Source organism: Sparus aurata, chromosome 16, assembly GCF_900880675.1.
Source record: "Sparus aurata chromosome 16, fSpaAur1.1, whole genome shotgun sequence".
In the NCBI taxonomy this organism is placed as follows: Eukaryota; Metazoa; Chordata; class Actinopteri; order Spariformes; family Sparidae; genus Sparus; species Sparus aurata.
Window position 1 is genome coordinate 5,024,143 of NC_044202.1, and position 16,453 is coordinate 5,040,595.

At 42.3% G+C, this 16,453-nt stretch overlaps 2 protein-coding genes across 3 annotated transcripts; one reads left to right on the forward strand and one right to left on the reverse strand.

Moving 5' to 3' along the window:
- Positions 1-1,007: 1,007 nt before the first annotated feature.
- On the reverse strand, positions 1,008-4,442 carry LOC115565908 (enhancer of rudimentary homolog). Its single transcript, XM_030391561.1, has 4 exons — positions 4,291-4,442; positions 3,365-3,452; positions 2,621-2,741; positions 1,008-1,330 (listed from the first exon to the last, which is right to left on the reverse strand). Exons 1-4 carry the CDS (start codon positions 4,291-4,293, stop codon positions 1,228-1,230), a joined length of 315 nt encoding a protein of 104 aa, XP_030247421.1. The 5' UTR covers positions 4,294-4,442; the 3' UTR covers positions 1,008-1,227.
- Positions 4,443-4,597: 155 nt separating this feature from the next.
- Positions 4,598-16,119, forward strand: psen1 (presenilin 1). Of its 2 annotated transcripts, none has more exons than XM_030391558.1 (11): positions 4,598-4,744; positions 5,846-5,931; positions 7,718-8,061; positions 8,969-9,110; positions 9,813-9,880; positions 10,006-10,226; positions 11,089-11,187; positions 11,340-11,432; positions 11,548-11,721; positions 13,756-13,874; positions 14,086-16,119. In XM_030391558.1, exons 2-11 carry the CDS (start codon positions 5,896-5,898, stop codon positions 14,239-14,241), a joined length of 1,452 nt encoding a protein of 483 aa, XP_030247418.1. In that variant the 5' UTR covers positions 4,598-4,744; positions 5,846-5,895; the 3' UTR covers positions 14,242-16,119. The 2 variants fall into 2 exon arrangements, with proteins under 2 accessions (XP_030247418.1, XP_030247420.1); XM_030391560.1 differs by having other exon boundaries at positions 4,612-4,740.
- The last annotated feature ends 334 nt before the right edge of the window (positions 16,120-16,453 follow it).

Here is a 16,453-nt window from a genome sequence, read left to right on the forward strand (position 1 = left end):
CTATAAAAATGTTGTTTATTTGTCACTCTACTGAGCGAAAATGGGGGAAACTGTCAACATGATGCCGTCCAAGAGGGAGAAAAAGTGAAGCATACAAAAGGATTAAAGAATGGAGGAAAAAGAGAAATGTCAGGGCAGTGAAGGAGAATAAAATTTCATTATTTGGTCCACCAAAAAGTCCAGGCAAAATAAATATTTTCCCCAGGAAGTTATAAAACATTTATTTGTTGGTGTACTGAGGAAAAACTGGAAAGCAAATTGATATCCATAGCATCATCAAAAATAGCAAGGAGGTAAAAAAAACATTTTTTTGATACAACTCCCCCTGAAGTATCTATTTCTGAAGACCAGGAAATTGTTAATATTCTTCCAAAGCAGAGATAACAGGAAAAAAACAAAAATCAATACTGTGAGACGACGTGTTCGCTCCTGTATTGAGTGAAAGAGGAGGAAATTACTATGTGCATTACAGCAGAGCAAATTGACATCCTCAGTATCACTTACAGGCAACAGTACACAGAACAAGATGGAGGAGGGGGGAAAGAAGGAAGAGGCTTCAGAAAAAGGACAGAGAAAGAGGGAATAAGACAGTAAAAATACAGACAAAATAAAAGACAGAGCAGAAAGGAAACAAACTTAAAACCTGAAAACTGTGGAAATGACTTTGTGCAGTGATGACAAGACAGCAGACTGTGTGAGAAAATTGAAAACATACAGAAAAATGAGAAATATGAACAGAAAAAGGGAAAGGCCAAAATAAAAAAGGTAAAAAGTTATTATGGCTGCTACTACAAAGTAAAAACGTTATGTTTCAACAGCACTTTTTACTGTCAAGAACAAACCGATCAAGAGAGAGAAAGAACAGAAAAGATAGAAACAGAGAAACCGAGAGAAATGAGGAAGATGGCAGGGAATAGAAAAGGACACTATAAATGTCAGATGGAAGGAAACCAACAAACACGTCGACAGAAAAGACAACAAAAGAAAAACAAACTCAAATCAGAAACTCTTGTTTTGAAAGGAAATCTTTATTGATAAGTCAAACATTACAATACAAAACACTCCTCCCCCCCATGAGAAAAAAAACAAACTTTACAAACTTTGTCAAAAACTTCTCAAAACAACTTAAAGCGGTTTGAACACAAGTTACTGATAAGAAAAATTATATTGATCCCCCCACACCACCACCACCACCCCCCCACCCGACCCTCCACCTCCTCAGAGGCCTCACTTCGCTGCCTGCTGGGCCTGACGGCGGAGCAGCACGTAGATCTTCTCTTTGATCCAGTCCTTGTTGTACGGCTGGTACGTCTGTGTGTCCGCGCGATACCTGAGGCAGCAGGGAAAATTATACTCAGATTTGATTTTTCTGTTTTTCTCGACTTCTGTTTGTTTTGCTCTCTGCTTGAGGTCAAGAGAAGCACCCGGCAGTGCTCAGGACTGGTTGTTTGTACACACGAGCTTGAACCTCATATTCGGAACTGTCCAAACTAATTAAAATACCACACTGAATTGATGATGCTTCAGGCAGAGCAGTTCCATCTGCTTTAACTGGATATTTGCAGTCATGTGGGTGTGAATCCTGACTTGTTCTACATCTTCTGGACCATTTTATCTTAAAAAAATAGCAGGTTGTAAATGATTTTATAAAGGCTGTTGGGCCAGGAGTGGTTAATCTGTTTCACCACGAGAAGACAGAACAATACAAATGTGCACTGATATGGATTTTGTAAAAGTATTAAATAATAACATCTGTCAATACAATAATCAAGTTGACCTGTATCTCTGCCTGGGGTTTATAGTTTGAATGGATTTAAGCTGTTTCCTAAACTGAACCACACAGCTCACTGTGGAGTAACTCCACATGAAGTCACACTCACAGCTCTGCAGAGGGAGGGTGTGAATCAACAGGTAAACTGTGGGACACACGTGCCAACCTCGACATGAGCAGGAAAACAGCATGGACACTGATAAACACTGAGCTCATGCCGCTGTTGTGTTGTGTTGTGTGCCATTTCCCTGTCACACATCTAGAAATGTGTGAATATTTTGCTGTTGAATAAAATGTGTAGATTGAATCATTTTAATAGTTCTTTTGTCACTGTGCGTATCATGATTTCATCCCAAGCTATCAAAAGTACAGTCAGTCATAGCGATACCTTACTTTAATTCCAATGATATTCCTGCCATTTGACAGCACGTGTGCTTCTGGTAAGAAGTACTACAGGATCAAAATGCTGTTAGAGGATTTTAAAGTGCATTTCAAGCCCTCACTAAGTGGTTTAGGATGGCACACAGAACACTGAACCCTCCACATGGAGGTGCAAACAGGAAGACAAACAAGTAATATTATTTTCTCATTGCATTGTTGTATTTAAATTAAGGAATTAAATCACAAGAAGACATTTTCTGAAAAGTGCTTTCACACAAAATTCTTTAAATTCTGGTGGATAGGATTTTGATTATTGGTGCACTCATACCGCTAAAAGAGAATATTTTGTGTTCAAATGTCCAAAATAGCGCTGGGCAATATGTCCTTAAAAACAACACTGCAATATTTTGAGGCTATATTCTGTAAACAAAGTATCTATCTAGATATTATGGAAATCTCCAAACTTACACCAAACAGCTGAGGTCAGCCAGGTCATCGATGAAGTCAAACAGCTGGCTGATGTCGTATGTTATCGACGGGCTGTTGGGGTTCATCCTCTTTAAATGCTCCTCGTACATCTTACACACACCTGTGCAGGAGACAGAAATCATGATATATCACATGATTACACTGTTAAACAATCATGTGAATGAAGTAAAGAAAAACACAATCAAAACGTAAACAAATTATCTCCCTATTCCCTAAAATAAACAATATTTGGGTTCTCAACCTAACCGGGCCTGATGACAATGGCATAATAGTGTGCTTTCATTTCATAAATGTTGTCGAGACACCGCTTTTTAGTTCACCTTCATTGGCTTTACAGCTGCACATTAACACCTTTCAATCACACTGATTTGCAATACATGTGAAAAACAACCGTGTAAGAAGAAATGAGACATTACGACGATACAATAATTAATTCTGTATATAAACATAGCTGGTAGATGGATTTTTTTCTAATACTCCCTCACCCAGAATACCCAGAATTCCCTAATGTGCAATTACATGAGCTGTATGTATGTCAGCTGTGAATATGCACAGATAAAACTCAGCTATCTACAGATAAGGACTCAAAGTAGATCGTAAGCATGTCTGCAATGAAAGGTCTTGCATCAAAGACCTAATGGACAGAAAGACCATCTACATGTGAGCCGAAGAGGAGGAAGGATATCATAGCAAGAGAAGGGCACAAAAGGACGATCAGCGTACCTTCCATACACTCGTTGACGGATTCATAATCAGCGTATGTCCTTCCCTCTGGCCTCTTGGTGGGCTGCACCAGCAGGATAGTGTGTGACTGAAAAACCAAGAAATACATTGTTAGACTGAGGTGCAATACTTCTCGAAGAGCATCATCTCTGAAACAATGAAATAGCTAAACAAAAGAAGAAGATATATTCCAGGTGGACATATATTCGCTAAGTGTGCGTGTGACTTCCTTCTGTTTTTGTAGTTAAGTCAACAGAAATTGCAAGTATTGCAGGGTTTTTTGCTGTTGGTACAGACTAACTCATTCAGACTAAGACACTGCATGGAGTTAACCAATGGTGGACGACTATTACCATGTTTAATTAGGTCTAATAATGGGATATTAGCAATTAAAGCTGAGAGTTAACAGACATTACAATTAACCTTATTCGTTTATGATATGTCGATCTGTTAACATGTATATGCATGTGCAAGATAATAGTCTAGCTGTTCGATAAAGTTGCTAAAAGTAGTAGTTCTTCGACATATATTAAGATTAAAATACGTTTTTATTCATTAAAGAGTAAACAAACAGACGCACAGTCTAATGCGGTGTCTTTCGGTAAACTATCCGCGTTAGCGAACATTGACTTGAGCGAGAAAAAAGTAGCCTTAACTAACAATTTTGGTAACTGCTTCAGGTTTGGTAAGAAGAATATGTGTTGTTTTTTTTTTTTGTCTGAGCTTGTCAGTGTGGCTCACAGCAGCTGCTCAAGTACCAATCGTCCCCCACATTCATGCTAACGTTAGCCAAGAGCTTCCAGCCTTATTTAGATAATTATCCTGCTGAAGAAAGATGTTAAACCCGACACACTGCTTTGTCTGGTCAGTGTTTTCATGGATACGCAAAAACATATGGACTAAACATTGTATCATGACGTACTAACCATGTTTTAATTTGGTTTTTGTTGGTTTCGGTCGATTTTCTTGGATCCGTGCCTTCTCTCGAGCGATATAACCTTTGACCCGGAAGAAGATCAAACCAAAGCCCGTGCTCGTTCAGATTTAAACGATTCGGAATTTTGTTGTTATTTTTCGCCTGCTGTCGATTGAAATGCTCAAAAATGATGGTCGCGATCATACAAAAACGAGTGTGATTGATTTGAACACTAAAATGAATGTAGCGTCAACAGAATTAATAGAAAACCTTAAATAAATCCAAAACGATGTTTTGATCGTGAACGCTCCCTGAAGGCGTGAGAGCGGAAGTAGTTTACTCCAGCGACCGGAAGTTCTGTGAAAAGACAGGAACAACAAAGAAGAGAAAGTGCCCGGGTTTTAAACCTACTTGAGAGCACACCAAATCAAAAACCCAAGGAAATTAACTATCGTTCCCAGTAGGTAAGTTTCTGTCTTTTTAGCCCGCTCCTCAGAAACTATATTATGTCTGAGCGGTGTAAGTTAAGCATCGGTAGCCGCCCAGCGCGGCCGCTGCCTGCTCTGCCGTTATGACATTATTGGCTAACTAGCCATTTTAGCCTCTCGCTTGTGATAAAACGCCTCTGTGTGTGGTGATGATGATGATTAGATAATTAGCGTTACCACACATTTGCGTTTACGTAATTACCAAGCAAAAATAGCGAATAGTCATTTTTAACCAGCAGCTCTTCAGCAAATGTTAATAATTTATTATTTACCGGCGTTTAATCAGTACCGTGAACGTTACACGGGAGATAATGATTTCACATCAGATTCATTCTTATTTATCGATATTGGTACAGTTGCTTGCATGTTTTAAGAAGGATAATGTAGGTATAGATATTTTCAAGCCTTCCTTAATATAAATATTCACGTCAGTGATTTTCTCTTATTGAAATTCCAAAATAAGAGCTGACTAATGACCCTTTAAATAGACATATAGGTTTGCAGGTTTGTAGGTTTGTATAAGACGTGGTCAAATCTTATATGGTTAAATATCTGTTGATCTCTGGGAATTAAGACAAGCCTATCCTCCTGTAATAGCCAGGTTAACATGGATTATTACTATCAGACCTCGCCTCACGTTTTGCATCCAACATTAATCAAATTTCTTGTAACAACACATTTGACTGTAAAAAGCTCCAGAGCGAGACGCTCTTTCTCTGGGTTTTTAAAAAAAAATCACTGTGAAGCTAATTTCAGATCACAAATCTGTTTCGCTTCACTTTACGAATATAGAATGCGCACTTTCTATCTTTACAACCTCGGTCTGAGTCAGTGTTCTCGCTGATGTACCCATTTTCTGCTGCTAGACTCGGAAAAACTTAAATATCCTTTAAATCACACAACATACAGATACATTAAATACACACCAGACAGACAGAAATAACAATAAGAAAACAACTGTAGCAGCTATCAATCAAAGTCCAGCCAGACATGAAACATTGAGATTAAATTGCATTTCAACAGTTGTCATAGAAATGAGTCACTAACACAATATTGCCTCCTATTCTCTTTCATCAGGGCAAAAGAATTTGGTTTGCATGTGAGGACAAGTGTCTGCCGAGCCAACCATGGCGAACAATGCAGAGGATATCGAAAACAACATGGTCAGTATGAAAGAATGCATCCCAGTTGCTCTAGCACTTTATCTCTGTTCGTCCGTGTTGATGTATTGGGTAATGATTACCAAACAGTTTTTGCTGTGTGCAACCCACTGTTTCCGTGTCAAGTCGGTGATGAAAGAGACATCTGTTTCTTAGTCAGTTTGAGGCGCCGCTCACACCGTGGAGGAGTTTGACTCTGATAACTTGGCTTTTGGTGAAATAAGTTATGATCGTGGTTGGTTATGGTCTGATCGGGACAGATGTTCGACTTTAAAAGAGCGCGAATGCCACTGTGCTTACTCTGCTGTCTGAATTTGGCTTATACTGTAAATAAAGGTGTGGCTTTCCTGGCATGTTCAAGAGGTCAAAGTCCCCTTTTACTGTCTGTCACAGTCCACTTAACAATGCTAAGCCCTGTCAAATATGTTGTTTACCCCGTAACAACTGTTTATGTACATTACAACTATATTTCTTAAGTCTTGGGAACTACAAACATGCAATTTCTGTCTTAAACAGAATATTATGGTCGGTCAGCCGGATCATCAGTGAGGTCAGACAGCTGAGTCAGGCCAGAATGCCTGGAAGACGTTCTGATATAATCCTACAGTGTTACACCTCTAAGTAACTGGTTATTTCAGCTCAAATTCAGTATATTTTATTGCTGTTTTTTTTGTGTCCTTTGCACCAACATTGACCTTATTCCCACGCCTGAGAAAACAATGAGGTGTACTGTACAAGCACACAGTGAGGTCATTTTCTACAGTGGCCTGTTTAAGAGCCGCGGCTGCTTTCGCTCCTAGGAACCGTCTCTGGAGACGTCTCCTGGCTTCATTTCTGTGTACCTGTTGAGATTGCTTCATGTCCTGACTCGCCTGGCAGCCCTAAAGTTTAAGTTCACACCGTCTTCTTCTTTGGATGCTTTTCTTTTAATAAGTCCTGATGGGACAGATCCTCAGGCAGAGTGGGAAGCACGGCCGTTGTAATCCGTAGAGGAACTGGTCGAGTGAGTGTAAATGTGGCGGATACGCTCTGCAATGCAAACACGGATTGGCTTGATAACAGTTTGCTACAGTGTTTGTCCAATCTGTAGGAAGTTTTGCCAATAAAAACAAAGTAAATCCCTCACCTAAAATGCTTTTTTTTCCCCCTGATATTATTATGGTTGAGCTGAGACACAGAACTGCTAAAGAGAGAGGACAGAAAGATAGATTTGTGAGTATTTATGTGGAAAAATATGAGCTCAGATTTTCCAAGAAATCTCTGGTTTCCCATGCTGACATGACTTTTAAAAATAGACTTTTTTTAGACAGATTGAAATAGGGGAGAAGTCTGTTTTTGAGCCAGGGGCCCGTTTCACAAAAGCAAGAAGTGCTTACACCACAGCTGACAAATCATGTTTACTTGAGCTGCAACAATAAATTGATTAATTGATGGGGAGATAAAGGTGGAGACGAATTACACACGGGTCACTGTCACTTTGCACACCTTATCTTACTGTATGTATAAGTTCATTGGTCCATTAGGATTTTCCGAAACGTTTCATAGTCTGTCTCTGTGTTGGACCACGCCTACATGGAAAATTTGATCAGCAACCAGGCATGATCTTATTTATTCTGAGAAATCCCCGAGCTGTTATCTCTGTGCTCGATCTATTTTCTCCATGTTTTGCGGAGTTTTGATCTTTAATGTCTGTGCGTATGAATAATGTGTTTGTATTATTCTATTTAAGCTGTTCCAGTGCATCGAGCACAATTGAAAAGTAAAGTGATTTTTTTTTTCGTGCCCTAAGGACCAACAGGAGACCAATGTCGCCCCTGAACCCACCCTGCAGCCCCAGGAGGCTACAGTGACCAGAGCAAGGTCCAGAGGAGGAGGAGGTGGTGATGGTGGTGGAGGTGGAGGAGACGGTAGAGGAAGTGGCAATGGCAGTGGACCAGAGCAGAACGGGCAGCCCCCCGCCGCTCGACCCGCCCGCGTGGTGGAGGCCGAGGAGGACGAGGATGAAGAGCTGACCTTGAAATACGGGGCCAAGCACGTCATCATGCTGTTTGTTCCCGTGACCCTGTGCATGGTGGTTGTCGTGGCGACCATAAAGTCCGTCAGCTTCTACACGCAGAACGACGGGCAGAGATTGTGAGTGCCGTAAACTCTTATCGGACAGATTGCGGTAATAACATGGGACCGGATCCAAAGCTCATTAGGCGTTTGAATGAAATGCAACAAGGCCAAAGTGCCACTAGGTGGAGTTAATGCAGTATATACTGTTTACGGTATATCATACCTACATACTCTGAATGCCGAGACATTAGTGTAATTGCACAAGATCATTAAGGCAGAGTCTGAAACTGGCTCCGGGCACATAAACCTAACATTTACTTCTTAAGCTCTCATTCAGAGCAATTTAATCCTTCTGAAATGGCAGTAAGATTAGCTCACTCGCACTGAGAGCAGCCAGCTGTAATGCAGGGTTTGTACGGGTGCAGGAAATCCTTGAAAATGCCTTAATTTTCGATGTAGTGTTTCAAGGTTGGACTTTGGATACATTGCTTGAAACGGCTTGAAATTCTAACTGCATTATTTCCCTAATAAATTGTTTAATAATTACCCAGCCAGGTTATATATGACGCCAAGTGTACTTAGAGACAGGTGCTACATTTTGAAACAGGAAACCTTTCTTGTGTTCATCTTTAATTTATCATCCTTCTGTTGAGTGCTGTCAGGAAACATATATTCCGTTGGATAAAGCACAATAACATCTGATTTAATGTGATAAAGTGAAATAGTTACTTTGGGTAAAATCTTGTCAAGTAAACCTGGAAATAATCAGAAGGGTCGAGGATTCAGAATGAAAGTGAAAGTGTTTAAAGTTAAATTGTCCTCGGTAGACATTTGGTTCTAAAAGTGCTGGCAATCAAATCTATCTTTGACTTTTAACTGTTTATTTTGTCTTTTTTTTGGCAAATAAATTACCCTCAGTATGTATTATATATCCTATCCTTTGCTGTCTGACTGAGATGTGTCTCTGTAATGTCACCCACAGGATCTACACGCCGTTCCCTGAGGACACGGACACCGTCGGACAGAGAGCCCTCAACTCCATCCTGAACGCCACCATCATGATCACTGTGATCATCGTCATGACTCTGGTGCTGGTGCTGCTATACAAGTACCGCTGCTACAAGGTGCACGCTGCGACTCTCACATCAGACGTGCTGGAGTCCCACTTCACTGCAGACTAGAGCTGAATAACACAGTAGTGTTTGTTTAAACTGAGTTTAAATAGCCTTCCACGACAGACATTTTGACTTATCAAAGAAATAAAAGCGCAGGTGTTACTAAAAATGATGATGATTCCATTGTATTCAAGTGCACTCACATGCATAATAATGTACCATCTAGTAAACAGGGAGTGTTTGTAGACACGGCCAAATCATTAGAGCTCCTGGAGGGGCTCACGGATGACTAATAAACTCTTTTCACAGGGGACGTTTTGACTTGCCGAGCACAGGTGTACCAGCTATTAAAATGGCTTCATTCCATTTAGGTGTGCCAGGTCCAACCCTCTGTTCTGTCCTGTTCTTTCAGCGTGCTGGCACACTGTCATGAGACATCGGTAATGGTATTAGGCGTCTAAGTCGTTCTGTAACAAACGAAGGTTAACAGAACACTACGCTGACCTGAGAGGAGGTTTAATCAGGCTAAATAAGTGAAAACACCCTTATGAGCTTTAAATAATGGGAGTTTGGCTTTGTGTGTTTAGTGATGTAAACAGTCAGGACTGAGCTCATCCGTACAAAGGATTGTTTTTAACTTTGTCTAAACTCTCTCGGTCTTGCGGTTTAAAACGATCACTGATCTGATGACTCTGGTTTATTCTCCCACAGGTGATCCAAGGATGGCTCTTCCTCTCCTCCCTCCTCCTGCTCTTCTTCTTCTCCTACATCTACCTCAAGTGAGCCCCCACCCTGACATTATATTTCATTTTCGCAACGTTTCCACACATGCTCGTGGACGTCACGCTGGCACATTCTTCGCAGCGATGGATGCATTCAGTCATGTCTCTGCTCCGTCCAACAGGGAGGTTTTCAAGACCTACAACGTGGCCATGGACTATTTCACCCTGGCGATAATAATTTGGAACTTCGGAGTGGTGGGCATGATGTGTATTCACTGGAAAGGACCGCTGCGGCTCCAGCAGGCCTACCTCATCATGATCAGCGCCCTCATGGCCCTGGTTTTCATCAAGTACCTGCCAGAATGGACCGCCTGGCTCATATTAGCCGTCATATCTGTCTACGGTAAAGCATCACACTCTCTCTTTTGCTTTGTGGACTTCTAAGGGAAAATTATGGACGTTTTTATTTAGTCTTCATTGTGTGGGCTAAAAGGAAGAATGTGTCTCAAAATCTTTACACAAACAATTAAAGGAAATGTGTGTTTTCTGTGAGAAATGGAAGTCAAAAACAAAATTGAGCCACAGCAGTGAAATTACGTGTTGGTTCCTTCCTTGGTGATTGTCAGAGGGTAGAGATGATTGCTTAAATATTCAAAATATATAAACGGATCATTTACAATTTATAGTTAATAGTTTTTGAGTTTAGACAAATCAGGTATTGGCAACAGGGGCATTCTGGATTTTTCCTATCAAGGAGTAGTAAATAATTGCTGTACTTTCCAAAAAATACAATTCTTGGTCAGTATGATGACCGTTAAGGTTCCAGAGATTCAGATCCTGCCACGCTGTGTAAATCCAGCACAATCGAGGGTTTTGTGTTATCCAAAGCTTCTGAGCTGTTTTGACTGCACGCTGGGCATCAAGGACAAAGAGTCTCTAGTTCGTGTGTTTTCTGACACGTCTTTTTTCTATGAAGTTCCTTTTCCTTTTTCGTGGATCTCAGTCTGAAGTTATTCTGGCATACTCGGATTCAGTGCACTCATTTCATAGAACATTTGGGATTGTTACTGGGCTGGGTATTCTTTTGAGGGGTGATCAAACCTTTCCACTGACTCCACTCTGCCAGACACAGAAACTGTGTGTTTTCACTTCAGTCGCTGCCTCTTGTTATCACAGATGTCACATCAGGCTGCTGTTTTTGGGTCTCTCACAGAGTCCTCTGTTTGGAGTCTAACATCACTTGTCTGGACTCTTTCCTCTCTCAGATCTGTTAGCGGTGCTCTGTCCCAAAGGCCCGCTGAGGATCCTGGTGGAGACGGCTCAGGAGAGGAACGAGCCCATCTTTCCAGCTCTCATCTACTCTTGTAAGAATTTCACTCATTTATCATGAGAAAACAGAGGCGGTGCTACGTGATGCTTAATGTTTCAAAACACACAGAAGCTAACATTTGTTACATTATTTTTATCTTGATTTCTGCTTTAACAAATCTTGACTCTCTCACTTTTTCTTCCCCAGCTACAATGGTGTGGCTCGTCAACATGGCCGACACGGACAGGCCAAAAAGGAACTCGACAGAAGCAACGCCACCTCAACAGCAGGCTCAAGAAGGTGAGCGGGGCGTTTTTAAACGTTTGGGCAGAGTGATTGAGTGAGGTTTATTCTGGTGGTCACCTTTCGAACAGCGCGCTTGTTGTTTTGTCTGACTGTTATCACTCGTCTGCAGCCTCATCGTCTCCGGCTGCCACCGCTGTGCCGCAGGACGACGGGGGCTTCAGCCCCAACTGGGTCAACCAGCAGCAGCACCAGCTGGGGCCGATCCAGTCCACCGAGCAGACCAGAAGGGAGGTCCAGGAGATGCCGTCCGCTCGGCCTCCTGTTGAAGACGACGACGAAGAGAGTGAGTGCTGACAGAAGAATATACAGTTTGCAGCTTAAATATTTCTTCAGGTTTCACGTTATGACAGAAGAAGATCTATTAGATCGATTGAATCCTCTCCGTTGATCTGATTTCAATCGATCGGGCCGTCTATTCAGCTAGATTACAGTCAACAGCAGCAGCTCTGCAAGATGCATCCTCTCCTTCCTGACAGCGTTCAGTGAATAATGAAAAATTAATCCATCGTATGACTTATTAAAAAGCTTGGCGCAGAACGAGGCACACGTCTGTCTGTTTGAAAGGGTTTGGATTATTATTTGGCAATGGAAGCCATTTTGTTCCACATGGGTTTTTATTTTAATACAGTTTTATCCACAGCAGATTAATAAGAACATGCTTAAACATTTGTAACCAATAAAAGGAGAATTAATTTATTTTGGGGCCATTGACTGTCAGCAATATCTTTATTTGGTCGGACAAATTAAAGGGATATTCGGGTGTAAATTTAATCCATCGTCTAACACACCGTGAAACTGTGTTAGACTCCCTCTCGAGAGATCAAATTAGCAGGCCGCTAATTTACAGAGTTTTATCAACCTCAGAAACGACCGCACGACAACAATACACTGCAGTAAATGGATCCAAATATAAACCGCCACCAAAAAGCCACAAATAATGCTCAGAACAGCACCAAACTTCAGCAACAGTACAAATAGGGTCTCAGCACATAGTCCGGGGCATCTAACCTCCGCTAGCTTAGCTGGATTCCTACTGAAAAGCTGACTAAATTTACCACTCTTCTGGAGCAGCTTCCTGTTGACGGGAAGTCCCGACGAGTCGATTACCGAGTGCAGTAGAGTTCCGCGGCTCATGGATGAAAATGTATGATTATGACTCCATGGAAAAGCAATCAAAGTTCATATGTGTCTTACCTGCCAGTTTATAACAGTTATTATCGAGAGCGGACAGGGAAAAGAACGGAATTGAGCATTTCTAACCGCACTCGGTAATCGTCGCGTCGGGACTTCCCCGACCCGGAAGCTGATGGAGGAGAGTTGAAATCTGTTTTTAGCTTCACAATAGAAATCCAGCTAAGATAGCGGAGGTTAGATGCCCCGGACTATGTGCTGAGACCCTATTTGTACTGTTGCTGAAGTTTGGTGCTGTTCTGAGCATTGTTTGTGGCTTTTTGGTGGCGGTTTATATTTGGATCCATTTACTGCAGTGTATTGTTGTCGTGCGGTCGTTTCTGAGGTTGATAAAACTCCGTAAATTAGCGGTCTGCTAACTTGATCTCTCGAGAGGGAGTCTAACACAGTTTGTGACACAAGTGATTTACACGATAATGAAAACAACCGCTAGTTGCAGCCCTGGTGTAAGTCTTACAACCAAAACAATGAGCTAAAATGCTAAAATTCTCTCTGAGCTGAGGGAAACGGCAGACAATTATCTGGGTTTGTCACGACTCATCATTTGATCCATTGTTAATATCTAAATATGGGTTATAGCAGCTTTAATGTTTTTATTCTCTGAATGGGAGCTGCTGTGTTTCTTGGAAAGAACCCGCTTTGTAGACCTCATTATAATCGTTTTAGATTACCTCCCAGGCCTAATACGAAGCCGAGCTCTGTAATTCAACCTTGTGAATCCCCAGATTGTCTGACTGCCTCCCCTCAGTGTGTAATCATCATCTTTCAGCTCCTTCTTCTCCGAACACATAAAAACATTTTGGGAATGTTTTTATGTGTTCCCTTCTCTGTGAAAATTAGTGCGTATGCGAACGCGACCTACATGTTTGGCTCCAGACTGTTTTTAGTCGGAGCAGATTAGGAAGCGATTATTCATGGCAATTGCTAGGTTTCATGTCCGTACCATTCAGGGGGCCAGTGCTCTTTTTAACATAAGGCTGCAGTAAATATGGGGTCTGCGCTCTTGTTTGTACAGTAATTACAGTCGAGAAAGGATTTCCACGGGGGTTGGAGGGCGTGGGGCCGAAGCCGATCTCGTGTTTGAATTGACTCCACCCTGAATGTGGTGTCCTCCTGTGTTTTTCAGGGGGCGTCAAGCTCGGCCTCGGAGACTTCATCTTCTACAGCATGCTGGTGGGAAAGGCCTCGGCCACAGCCAGCGGCGACTGGAACACCACGCTCGCCTGCTTCGTGGCCATCCTCATCGTGAGTGACCACGGCTGCTTATTTTGGTGTCAAGCTCGAGTCACCGCAGCCCTCGTCCCTGTCTCTCAGCGCAGCATCAAACCCCACTTTATGTGAACCACTTGATTTTATAACAGCCTGTGTTTTTTTCCCCCTCCAGAGCTGAAATGTTTGGTACACACTTTTCTTTTTTAAAGTGCTGTTTCCTTTGTGTTTGTCTCTGCCCCCGCAGGGCCTGTGTCTGACCCTGCTCCTCCTCGCCATCTTCAAGAAAGCGCTCCCCGCTCTGCCCATCTCCATTTTCTTCGGCCTGGTCTTCTACTTCGCCACAGATAACTTGGTACAGCCCTTCATGGACAAGCTGGCGCTACACCAGTTCTACATTTAGCAGGACGCTGCCCTGATAACCCTCACCCACATAGCCCTCCGGCCAACAACACCAGAGCGGTCCCTTTACAGCCGGGGGGGAACAAAGGGCGATGCAGGGGCCCCTCCCGCCCCGACATCCCCTTCTAAGAACTCACGACGACGGGACACAAGTTGTTTTTGTTCTGCCTTTCTTTTCCGACGCCACGGGAGGGCATCCCCCCCCCACGACAGCTGTTCTTAAATATTTTAATTCTGTTTATAACCAAGAAGCGACATTTCTCGCTCAACCTGGGAGCTCATCTTCATCGATCTCCGGCTCCGTAAAGAGAAATTAGTGGGGATTTTTTATTTTGTTGCCGTTATTTATCCAGGGAGGCTTTCTAAAAAGCTCGTCTGCTCCTTTACAGCAGCGCCCTGCGTCACAGCCACTCACTCGCATTCAGCGCGACCACGCTCTTCTACAACCGGGGCTCTACAGTAGGTGCCTTGCTCAGGGACACCTTAGCGGTAGCTGTCGAGCAAAGGGAGGCAGTTTTTTTTTATTATCAAGTCTCCCTTCAAAGACTTTGATCGTCATTTTCCGACTCGTGAGCTGCCACCACCCCCTCCACCCCAAACTCGACCCACGATTTAAAAAAAAAAGCCTTCATCAAACTGGACACTCTACGATGATATTGATAATAGATTGGTAAATGTGTAGTTTGATTGTGTTTGAGCTGTCGGTCACCAGACGTGCTTTCCTCACCGCTGTTAAGAATGGTTTAAAATGTGTTTTTTTTTTTTTCTTCCCCCACTTTTGACACACGGAAACCAAATCTCCGGCGCCGGAGCGAGTCGCTCCCCCCGAAAGATTCACGCTTGAAATCTTTCTCACGAGGGGGGGGGGGGGGAACAAAGTGGAAGATTTATTGTGTTTTAGATTTGAAATATAAGTATTATTGTGACACTGACTCGTCAGATATTTCACCATGATTTCTGCCCTAAAATCACATTTGAATTCAGAGTCTGCAGTGGGAGGAAAGTTCACACACACACACACACACACAGACACACACACACACACACACTGACACACACACACCTGAGACTTGCCTGCCGTGTCAGTCACGTACTGTCAGCCACTGAGCAGTTCTGCTGGAGCAGTCGGAGGTTCAGTGCCTTGCTCAAGGGCATTTCAGTAGTAGTAGTTGATGTTGTTATTGTGGGACAGAAATGTGCTTTTCATTCTCCTTCCTGACTGAGATTTTCTTTTATTTTTCAACCTTGTCCAGGGATTGTAACCTGTGATCATGTGGTCACAAACTCTGAACCTTTAGGCTATAGCTGCCCTCATGACGCTCGCCTGGTGCTGTCTGGAACTATGCTACATCAAAAAAAAACCAACACATTATTTCGACGAAACACAGATAACTTGTGTGGTTTTTTTTCCTTTTTTTTTCCAAGATATGCAGATGAGAAACTTTGTACTTTTTGAATCATGGGGGGTAAATGTCAACAGGGTCTTACACAAAAAAAAAAGAAGAGAAAATCCGGGAAAAAAACGCTGAAAACAAACAAAACTTTTGACAGAAATTCTCCGTGTGTGTATTGAGGTAAACATTAAATCGTGGTGAGTGAGGGAGTTGTAGATTTAGTTTGATTTGATACTTGAATTTGTGAAGATTTTTGGAACAAGTTATGAAGCGTTATTAGCGGAAACTGGCTTTTTTTAGTCAAGTTAAACTCAAACCAAAAAAAAGTTCAAATCAAGACGATTATGTACAAACAATCGAGACGCGTATGAACCCACGCTCCTGAGCTGACGGCGGAGGACGAGCTGCACCGATCGCTCCGTCGTAGCTGCGCTCACGCTCGCAGAGACGAAACCAAGAGGGAACAACGTAGTAACATTCGTTCTGGAAAAAAAAATCCCTTTATGTCTATAGGGAGTATGTTGGGTGACTGGCTTTTTTTTTTTTTTTCTGTCCTTCACATGCATATGTGTGTTATGCAAGGTTATTCGATTCAGATTTTGTTTTTTAATAAATAATGAAACTTAAAATGTTCTTTTTCTTTTATTGTCTCGACATGCAGATTCTCAAAGTCGGCTGTGTGAGCCGGCGCGGACCACAGAATGGCACTTTGTGGTTGCGGTGGTGGTGTCAGTCAAAATACGGGTGTGTCCAGTAAAGAGAAGAGAACAGTTAACCCTCCTTCACATGTACAAATAACACGTGTTGGTACAAAGCTGC

What these genes read in the sequence shown, in the direction of transcription:
- LOC115565908 (XM_030391561.1), bottom strand. An exon ending in CGTCAACGAGTGTATGGAAG is followed by an intron (nt 2,742 to 3,364) that starts GTACGCTGATCG and finishes TCTCCTGCACAG; the next exon opens with GTGTGTGTAAGATGTACGAG. An exon ending in GCTGACCTCAGCTGTTTGGT is followed by an intron (nt 1,331 to 2,620) that starts GTAAGTTTGGAG and finishes CTGCTGCCTCAG; the next exon opens with GTATCGCGCGGACACACAGA.
- psen1 (XM_030391558.1), top strand. Translation starts at nt 5,896, where the DNA reads ATGGCGAACAATGCAGAGGATATCGAAAACAACATG. An exon ending in TTCTCCTACATCTACCTCAA is followed by an intron (nt 9,881 to 10,005) that starts GTGAGCCCCCAC and finishes TCCGTCCAACAG; the next exon opens with GGAGGTTTTCAAGACCTACA. An exon ending in AGCCGTCATATCTGTCTACG is followed by an intron (nt 10,227 to 11,088) that starts GTAAAGCATCAC and finishes TTCCTCTCTCAG; the next exon opens with ATCTGTTAGCGGTGCTCTGT.